At 53.8% G+C, this 10049-nt stretch overlaps 2 protein-coding genes across 2 annotated transcripts; one reads left to right on the forward strand and one right to left on the reverse strand.

Annotated features, from left to right (window-relative positions):
- Nucleotides 1-396: 396 nt before the first annotated feature.
- INSL3 (insulin like 3) lies at nt 397-1970 on the forward strand. The gene is made up of 2 exons (XM_029218395.1): nt 397-603; nt 1415-1970. Exons 1-2 carry the CDS (start codon nt 414-416, stop codon nt 1624-1626), a joined length of 402 nt encoding a protein of 133 aa, XP_029074228.1. The 5' UTR covers nt 397-413; the 3' UTR covers nt 1627-1970.
- A 2538-nt stretch (nt 1971-4508) lies between these two features.
- Nucleotides 4509-9325, reverse strand: B3GNT3 (UDP-GlcNAc:betaGal beta-1,3-N-acetylglucosaminyltransferase 3). Its single transcript, XM_029217012.1, is given in 6 exon segments — nt 4509-5693; nt 5695-5755; nt 5758-6014; nt 6016-6047; nt 7752-8243; nt 8245-9325. Coding segments are annotated over 6 exon segments (1101 nt in total). The 5' UTR covers nt 8320-9325; the 3' UTR covers nt 4509-5509.
- Between the last annotated feature and the right edge of the window lie 724 nt (nt 9326-10049).

Consider the following 10049-nt stretch of genomic DNA (forward strand, 5'->3'; position numbering starts at 1 on the left):
GGGCTCACTCTTTATTGGTGAATTTAACATAGGTTGGAATTTAAAGCATAAGAAGAGAAAACAAAACAAGCAACCAAGTGGCCCAAGTGGACAGTGACTGAAATCAGCTGACATGTGTAAAGCAAAGGTGCCTCAGAGGGAGGAGGTGGCCTGGCCCTTTACCTAGTCACATTTATTGGGGAGCCATCTATGAAGCCAATGCCTCCGCAATCAAAGATTGTCAGGCACTCATATATCATAAAAAAAAGGAAACCCAACTATCAGGGGTTCCAGTATGCTTGCCCTGACCCTGCCCTTGACCTTCTCCCTGGACCATCCTGCAGGAATGCTCTTTCCCCCTCCAAGGCTCCCAGCTGGGGCGGGCCAGCGCCTATAAGGGGGATCCCCGCTGGGGCCCGGTGCCTCCCGCAGCCATGGACCCCCGTCGGCTCACCTGGGCGCTGGTGCTGCTGGGCCCGGCCTTGGCGCTCGCTCTACGCCCTGCCCCCGCCCAAGAAGCACCCGAGAAGCTGTGCGGCCACCACTTCGTGCGCGCGCTGGTGCGGCTGTGCGGGGGCCCGCGCTGGTCCCCCGAGGATGGGCGACCTGTGGCTGGCGGCGACCGTGAGTAGGGGCGGGCGAGGACTGTGCTGTGAGGTCTCTGGGGCCGGGCGTGGGGCAGGTGCATGCAGACGGGTTTGCATGCATGTTCTGGGGTCCACCTGCCGGCTGCGCGGGTGTGTGCAAGTCCACGGGGGATGCGCCCCCTGCCAGGAGCGGGAATCAGTGCGCGGCGAGCCACGCGAGCGAGTCTGAACAAGTGTGTAGCCAGATCAGATCCTGTCTTTATTTACAGTGTCAATATTTTGATCTTCAGGAATTTCTGCATTCCTTTTAATTTTAAAATATTCCGTGACAATATGTTTGATCTTGGTTGTTGAGGTTTTTTGGCGACCCCTTAAAATCGCGGGCTCCAGGCCCGAGCCTGGCTCTCTTCACCCTAGTCCCGGCCCTGGTGCAGGGAGTATCAAACAGCTTTGTGTACAACGTCTGTCACATGCGTGTGTGTCCTGTGTGTGTGACACGGGTACAGATGGGTGTGCAGAGGTGCGCAGGGGAGTGGGAGGGGCTATGAGGGTGTGCACCTGCGTCTGTGTGTACATGTATACGTCGTATGTCACCCCTTCTGTCATCTGCTCTGTGAAGTGTCTGTGCCTTCTTACCATAGGTGACACGTGGGAGTGTGCATAGCTGGGGACTTAAGTGTGGTGTGGGTCGAGACTGCACACGTCCGGATGGGGGATTCAATCTGTGCCTGGTATACACTGGGCACTCAATAAATGCTTACTTTCTGTTTCTGTGCAGGCTGTGTGTGCAGTGTGAGTGGGGTCCTCTGGGGTCCCCCCCTCTATGCTGAATTCCTCCCTGTCCCCAGGTGAGCTGCTACAGTGGCTGGAAGGACAACATCTCCTCCATGGGCTGATGGCTAGTGAGGACCCCGTGCTGGTACTCGCCCCACAGCCCCTGCCCCAGGCCTCTCGCCATCACCACCACCGCCGCCACCGGGCAGCTGCCACCAACCTTGTCCGTCACTGCTGCCTCAGTGGCTGCACCCGGCAAGACCTACTGACCCTCTGTCCCCACTGAACCCTCCTGGGGTGTGGCCTTGGGGGAGCCCGAGACCCACAGGGGTCCGGTCTGGTGAACTCCTAATGCCACACAGCACCATGAAGCCCCATGTCTGGGGGGACTTTGTTGATTACCTCCTAGGACAAGGCGCTCACCATCTCACCGAGGCCGCCTGTCCTCTGGGGGGCCAACTGAGGAAAACACCAGATCCCAAACCTGGCTTGGAGGATCCTTGGTTTCGTGGAGATGCCAGACACCTGTTCTCAAATGTTCTCACCTCAGAGGAGCCCCAGTTGCCCCGCTCCCTGCATTTGACACCCCTCTTGCTGTCTTATCAGTAGTAAATAAATAAGATGCCTGCAGAATCTGAAGAAACTTTTTGCATTTTCTCAAGAAAAAGGCAGAAGCCTGGGTCAGCCTTTGTGTGGAATTGTCCTCTGGCAGCCGTGGACCCACCAACACTTCCAGAAACTTAATAACAATTGGAGAATCATCACAATAAAAAGTGGGGAAACTGAGGCCAAGGGAGCTGGCTGTTTGCCAAGGTCAGACAGGGAGGGAATGGTCAAGTTCAGGATTCGAATCCAGGTCTCTGTCATGGTTCATGGGGGGCCTTAACCTCACTGAACGTCCAACACAACACATGAATGTCTGAATGAGTCACAGTGGATTTTTAATTTTTTTTTGGCGGCGCCGTGGGGCTTGTGGAACCGTAGTTCCCTGACCGGGGATTGAACCCGTGCCACCTGCAATGGAAGCGTGGAGTCCTAACCACTGGACTGCCAGGGAATTTCCCTCACAGTGGATATTTAGTGATCCAACTCTCACCATTCTTTTCACTTGCATCCTCCTTTCATCCTGAGATAGGAATTGTATGATTTGACCCTCTTGAAAAAAATGCTCGGGCATTTGACTATGTGATCTGTTCACATGTGTATTAGTTTCCTAAGGCTGCTGGAACAGCCACAGACTGGGTGGGTTAAAACAGTAGAAACTTATTCCCTCCCGGTTTTAGAGGTCAGAAGTCAGAAATCAAGGTGTTGGCAGGGTTGATTCTTTTTGAAGGGCTCTGAGGAAGATTCTGTCCCCCTGCCTCTCTCAACTCTGGGGGGCTACTGGCAATTCTTGGCTTGTAGGTGCGTCACTCCAAGCTCTGCCCCCGTTTTCACATCGTCTTCTTTTCCATGTCTTTCTGTGTGTTCATTTCTGTCTCTTCTAAAAGCACTCTCATTGGATTCAGAGCCCACCCTAATCCAGGATGATCTTATCTTGATCCTTACCTTAATTACATCTGCAAAGACTCTATTTCCAAATAAGGCCATATTCTGAGGTGCCAGGTGGATGGGAACTTTTGTGAGACACTATTCAATTTGGTGCAGCAGGGGAGTAGCACTCTTTCCCAAGGGCAATGGGGAGACACAGAAGGTGTTGGAGCAGGGGCAGGATGAGATCACATCTACCTGGTAAAAACCCCTGCAGCCCCTGCCTCATCCAGGCCTGCCTCCTCTGGCTTGGAGGCTGCCTCAGCCTCCACCTTCCCTTTCAACAGTCTCCATGGCAGCTGCAGGGCTTCTTAAAACTTAAAAATCAATCATGTTGGGACTTCCCTGGTGGCGCAGTGGTTAAGAATCCACCTTCCAATACAGGGGACATGGGTTTGAGCCCTGGTCTGGGAAGATCCCACATGCTGTGGAGCAACAAAGCCAGTGCACCACACCTACTGAGCTCGCGTGCCACAACTACTGAAGCCCGTGTGCCTAGAGCCCATGCTCTGCAGCAAGAGAAGCCACCGCTATGAGAAGCCCGCGCACCACAACCAAGAGTAGCCCCCACTCACCGCAACTAGAGAAAGCCCGCGTGCAGCAACGAAGACCCAACGCAGCCATAAATAAATAAATAAATAAATAAATAAATAAAATTAATCATGTCATTTCCTTGCTCCAAAGATGCCGTAACCCTCAAAACAACACCCTCTCTCCTCACCCAAACCCACAAGGCCCCATGTGACTAGTCCCTGTGATCTCCTGTCCCCTCTCCCTCCACCTCCTCCTTACCCACCTCCAGTCACAGCTTCCTGGCTGCAATTTAAATGCTCTCAGATCGGCTCACCTCAGAGCCTTTGCATATGCTGTATCATCTGCCTGGAACATCCTCCTCCCAATTCTCCCCAAGGCCATAACCTCCTCTTTCAGGCCCCATCTCTGCAGTCCCAACCCTGACTTCCTTCCTGGCTAGCACCCGTCCCCATCACTGTGTGTCCAATTACCTCATTTTAATTCTCCTCAAAGTTCTTACCACTTCTGGTAACTTCCTGTTTCACTGTTCACAGGTCTGTGTCCTCACTATACGGTGGGTCTGTGCCCACTGACCTTTCCCATGGGGCTGGGAGGAGGAGTACGGGGCAAGGTGTGTAGCACACAGTAGGTGCACAATAAATAAAGAGGGGACACAGGGAGTGGGACAGAGGACAGTAGAGCTGTAGTCCCAGTGAGAGGAGGTGAGCCCGGGGAAGAGAGGGGAGGCTGTGTGGTGGTGGGGCGGGATTCAGAAGGAGCCTTGCCAGAAGCAGGTGGGTCCAGCACCCCATGCAGCTAGGAGCAGTACCACCGCTGTGCCTCTCTCTCCGGAGCCTGCCATCAAGCTGGCAGTGAGAATCAGTCTGCAGGGGGGAATGTAGGCTGAGGGCAATAGGGAGCCATGGAGGGTGTGTGGGGGGGCAGGGGAGGATGATGTGAGATCTGCCTGAGAGAAGCTTCCATAGCCTCTACTTCATCCTTGCCCTGTTTTACTGGTGTATATTTTCTTCTGGAAGTGAGATTTTAAGGATGAATGTAGACTGATCTGAGTTAAAACTTGTAAATCACTTTAAAAAAACAAAAAAAAAAGACCTCTAAGTCTTTGCAAAACATTTTATTCCCCGAGGACCTGGTCTCCAGTCCTCACTCTGCTGTGTGAAGCCCCCTTTGCCACTGCCCCAATCCCTGTGAAGCCTGTCTCAGACACCTGTCCGAGGGTGGCAGGGCTGGGGGGGTCACCAGTTCACTTGGATCTCCCCAGTCTGAGAGACACACAGGGGCGGGGGCCAGTCCTGGGTCCCGAGAACTTAGGGTTTCCCAAGGACCTGAATATCCCCCTTCTCTGGGCACTAAGGTGTGTGTGCTGGCCTCTTGCCCCAATACTCTCTCCTGTATTGTCGGGGAGCACCAGTGTGGGGCTGGGTCCTGTCAGGGACTCCAGAAACTCTGAGCTCCCATAGCCTGAGACAGATAGCTCCCTCCCTCCTCTGCCCAATGTTTCCACCATTAGAGCGCTTGAAGCCACAAGCAGGGAGGGGGCGGTCCCATTCCCAGACTCTCTGGCCCCTCCCACCGTCTGAGGGGTCCAAGATCCAGGGAGGGGTGGAGAACAGAAACCCTCTCTTCCCAGCTGAAAAATCCTTCTTGCTTCAGCTGCGTGTGGACCCAGGTGTCCTCAATTGGCCTTGAACCATTGCAGGAATTCACCCACTGTTGCAGGTTCACAACCAAGGAGAGGCTGGTCACTGCTTAGGCTTTAGCCCATGATCAAGGTCAGGGCTAGGAAGTGGGACATGGAAAAGGGATAGATGCAGCAGCAGCAGCTGGGGCCCTAGCAGAAGTGCTTCTGCCATTAGCTGACATGGAAAGAGATGGTCCTTCCAGCTGACAGTCTAGGGAGGATGATGGAACACGGTCTAGGCAGTACTAGGTGAGTTTTGAAGGATGTGTAGGAATTCACCAGCCAGACTCATCCAACCTCCCTGGTACTCTCCTAGGTCCTTCCCACTTAGGAGGACAAAGGTCTCAGCTTCCAGGGAGGAAGCTGCTGCCCTTTCTATGGGGATGGAGACAGTAGCCTCGAGGCTGGGGGCCCTGACTCCACCTCAGTAGATCTGTGTCCGCTTGTCACAGGTGAGGTTGGGCTGGTTCAGCACGTCCCACATGAGCAGCATCTCGTAGGGCAGGAAGTGGTGCACCAGCGGCAGCTCTCGGTAGAAGCAGGGGTCGAAGGAGGACAGGCGGCTGGAGGGGGCCTGAACACCGGCCGTGAGGATACCACTGTGTGAGGCCCTCCTGCTTTTGGCACATGCCCAGGAAGACATCATCAATGGGGAAGAGGTCCAGGGCGGGGGTGTGTGGCACAGGGCGGTGGCTGTGAAGCGGGACAGTAGGAAGCCACCACCCCCACAGTAGGGCAGGTAGCGTTCTTCCTCTGTCACCACCTTCGGCACATAGTACTTGCTCCAGGGAAGGCAGACGGGGCACACACTGTGGGTCAACTGCCCCACAGAGAGGTGGTGGTCAGGGTTGTCACCCTGAAGGTAGGTGACCACGTTGTCTGGGTGGGCAAAGACGTCATCATCCCAGTTGAGCATAAAACTGGCATGTGCACCGTGTCTTCTGCCACTGTAGGAAGAGCACCTGCAAGGGGGGGTGGACAGGGCACACGGGCTTGATGCCTGGGGCCATCAGCTTTGGGTCCCTGTCAGCCACCCCAGCCCAGTGAGGCCAGGCAAGGATGTGTTTTCCAGTCAGGCTATTCTGGGTTACAGGAATCACTCTGTGGTCCTTTGCAACCAACTGCCCCTCTCTGTGCCTCAGTTTCCAACTTTCCAGACAGGACACATCATGGGACCTGCCTCCAGCAGTGTTGGGGATCTACAGAGATGATGCTCCGTAAAGCACCAAGAAGTGCTTGAAAATTGTCACATTTACATTTATTGCTATTCCTTCTGACTCTGCCTTGCCAAGCACTACCATTAAATAATTACTTGTATGACTGTTATATAACATCTACCTCCCCCACCAGACTCTGGGGTCCCCCTGGGTGGGAGCTTTGTCTCTCCTATGTGCCATCTCTTCGGCACCCATTATGGGGTCAATACTTTGTAGGCACTGGATTCATGTTTGTCAAGTTGATGTTTATCACATGCTTTTGTGCTCTGCGTTAAGAATGTGGCATGTGGGCTTCCCTGGTGGCACCGTGGTTGAGAGTCCGCCTGCCGATTCAGGGGACACGGGTTCGTGCCCCGGTCCGGGAAGATCCCACATGCCACTGAGCGGCTGGGCCCGTGAGCCATGGCCGCTGAGCCTGCGCGTCCGGAGCCTGTGCTCCGCAACGGGAGAGGCCACAACAGTGAGAGGCGTATGGCAAAAAAACCCAAAACAAAACCAAAAAGAAACCAAAGAACGTGGCATGTTAAGAGGTTCTGGGCCCTCTACCCACCTCGGCTTCAGTTACCTCCATAACTTTGGTTGCATGCCAGGCACCGTACTCAGTGCCTGCTCTACCTTGAATCCTTAATACAGTTTTAAGAGGCAGGTGTGGTCTTCAATCCCATTTACAGATGAGGAAATAGAGGCTCTCCAGAGAAAGTGCCTTGAGCAAGGTCATACAACAGAGAAGGTCTGTTGTTCAAAGTCTTGAACCCAGGTCTGTCTGTACTTACTATGAGCAGGAAACTGCACTGGGCCCCTTTCAACCTGTGTCTCTACTCAGCTTACTCCATCCCCACCCTCCACATCCTGGGTAGGTCCTTGGAGCCTTCAATTCCTCCTCTGAGCATGGGCAAGTTTCTGTCTACCTCTCATGGTTTCTTTTCCATCAGAAAGGCCTTTGTTGAGTATCTTCCACACAGACCTGGGTCTCATGGGGAGACAGAACCAGAAAAAAGAAATAAGATGTGTTCTGTCCAGCTCTCCCCATGCACCATTGCCAATGTTATCTGAGCACCTGGCACTGGTCCAGGTGCCTTATGACTATCATCTCATGTAATCGTCACAGCAGCCCTCAGAGGTGGGTGAGTTCAATTAATATCCCGTTTCCCTGATGAGCAAACTGACGCACAGAGAGGTGAATGATCATCCATGGCAAACAGCAGATAAGCAGCAGAGTCTGGATTTGAGCCCAGGTCATCAAGGCTTGGAAAGCCAGGCTTGTAAGTCCTTTCTCCCTGCCTCCCTTGGACAAAGAAGACTTCGGATCACCATGAGGACAGGGGCGAGGTTGGGGCGAGGTTGATGGGAGTTTCTGGTCCCCAGAGCTCCTCAGAGGAGGTGGTAGCAACTTTGGACAGGAAGACGAGGTGGCCCCAATCACGTGACACCCTCCCTCCCCCAGCCCACCTGTTTGAGCGTGAGGTTGAAGAATGAGTCGTAGAAATCCCACTGCAGGATGTCACCGTGCATCCGCGCCTCCATGGCCTACAGCCGGTTGACCTTTCGAGTCTCCAGCGGGTTGGGGTCCGTGCCCACGAGGAAGAGGCAGTGCAGCTGAACACCGTGCACCTGGCGCTCACGGCCCCACCTGAGCCGCACCAGCTCCCGGTGCTCGTAATTGCTGGGCGAGGACTTGATCACCAGCAGCAGAAAGACTGGCTGCACGCACTTGTCAGGTGGCACGTCCTGGAGCAGCACGACATCGCGGCAGTGTTTGTACAGCAGGAAGTTGCAGATGTGCTGCGGCTGCCTGGCGAAGTCCGGCAGGGCGGCCATGGAGGAGCTGGCCAGGCAGGGGGCGGGTGGTGGGCGGGAGGGTGGCGAGGGCCAGACCAGAGCCACGGGGGTGCCCGGTGGCTCCTTCAGGCCTGGGCAGGTGGGTGGTGGCCTGCAGATCGAAGAGAAGGAGGAGGTTGAAGGTGCCCAGAGCCACAGCCAGGCCCAACTCTGTCCGCAGGTGCCGAGAACACCTCATTCTGGCCCGCCTGAGTTTGGGATTGGTCCGAAGAGATCCCTGGGCAGCTCCTGCAGACAATAACACTCACTGAAGATGCCAGACGGGCCAAGCACTTTTCCAGAGCTACCTGTGGACCTCAACACCTGGTTGCAGCCCTACAGTTGCTCAAGTTGGAAAAATACTGAAATTCACCCCCAGAGATTCCCCCGGCTCCCACCTCCTCCAGTACCCCATGTTGGCTCTGACTGTCGCCCAGGTCCTACCGGGGATCAATAGTTACAGAGAAAACAGGCATGGAAATGCCAAGGTGAGCCTCCCAGATTCAGTGTGCCCAGAATCCCACCCCCCCCATCCAAGCTGGTCCTCTTTATGTCCCTCTCTCAGAGATGGCCCAGGAGCCTCCCCGAGAGAGGCAGAGAACTCCCTTTTTAGCAGTTGAGAGCTGCTGGGATCCTTCCTGCTTCCCTTTTCACTTGCTCCTGCAGGAAGCTCTGAGCTTCTGGGATTCTGATATAACCGTCACTCATTCTTCTTGACTATTTTTAATGGTCCTGTGAGCTGAGCGTGGGCCCTGGCTCTTCACAGAACCCTCAGGCCCAGCATGTCTCAAACAAAGCTATCTTCCTTGGCAAACTCCTCTTCCTCCTTTAAAACCCATCTCAAATGATCCATTCTCTGGGTAGTCCTCTTGGACCTCTCAGGAAGAGTCCTGGTCTCCTATTTAGCCCTGTCTCCCTCTCTGGCTAAGTCACTGAAACAGGAGGGAAGGGGGCAGGGCACAATCTTTGAAAGAATGACATAGCCCACAGACATGACATAAACTGACTAGAACCAGATGGATCCAGGATGGCAGACGAGTCAACTTCCACTAGACCTTGAGCCTCAGTATACACTCACTGTTAACACATCAGCAAGCTAAATGACACTATAGGCACCATGACAGTTCCAAGACCTACCATAAGGATCAAAAAGTGGGCGGTGGCCCAATTCTTGGAAATCCCCGCCCTTTCCTCTAATAGCTGAATACTCCTCCCACTCATTAGCCTATAAAATTACCCACCCCTATAAAAACTGATAACCCCATACCCTGGTGCCTTTCTCACCTGATATGGTGTGTGATCTCAGTAGGAAGACTGTGGGTTTTGGCCGGGTTCGAGTCCAAGTGTCAGTCTGGGTTTAGGCTGGGTTCGAGTCCCAGCACGTGGTTTCAAGTCCCAATCTGAGGTGTACGGTTTCATCATGATCTCTAACTTTTTCGTCCCAAGACTGGGGGCTTCTTGAGGGTCCTGGCATTGCCCAGCATGAGGCAAACACATGGGGGAAGCAGAGAGTTTCTGAATGAATGCATTTACGAATAAAAGTAAATTCATTAAGTTTCTCTCTGGCACACTTTTTTTGGGCGGGGGTGGGGTGTGAAGTAGAAAAGAAGAGCTTTATTGCTTTGCCAGGGAAAAGGGGGAAGCAGCAGGCTCGTGCCCCTCAAAACTGTGTGTCCCAGCCCAGGAGGATTTGGCAATGGTTCAAGGGCAGGGCTGCTTATAAGGATTAGGGTGTATGCAGGGCCTGCACTCCTTTGATCTGGTCTCAGGTGGTCTTTTCTGGAGTGAAGAATGCTAACATTTTCCATTTGTTGGGGGTTTTAGTTCTGGTCTCAGGATTTAACAAAGCTCAGGTTCTTGATGTCTCGTCACAAAGAATTCAGTGAGAGACAAAGTGATAGGTAAGAAGTGGATTTATTTAGAGAGAAA

The sequence above is a fragment of the Monodon monoceros genome, unplaced genomic scaffold, assembly GCF_005190385.1.
Source record: "Monodon monoceros isolate NGI ecotype Baffin Bay Population unplaced genomic scaffold, NGI_Narwhal_1 Super_Scaffold_12, whole genome shotgun sequence".
Lineage (NCBI taxonomy): Eukaryota > Metazoa > Chordata > Mammalia > Artiodactyla > Monodontidae > Monodon > Monodon monoceros.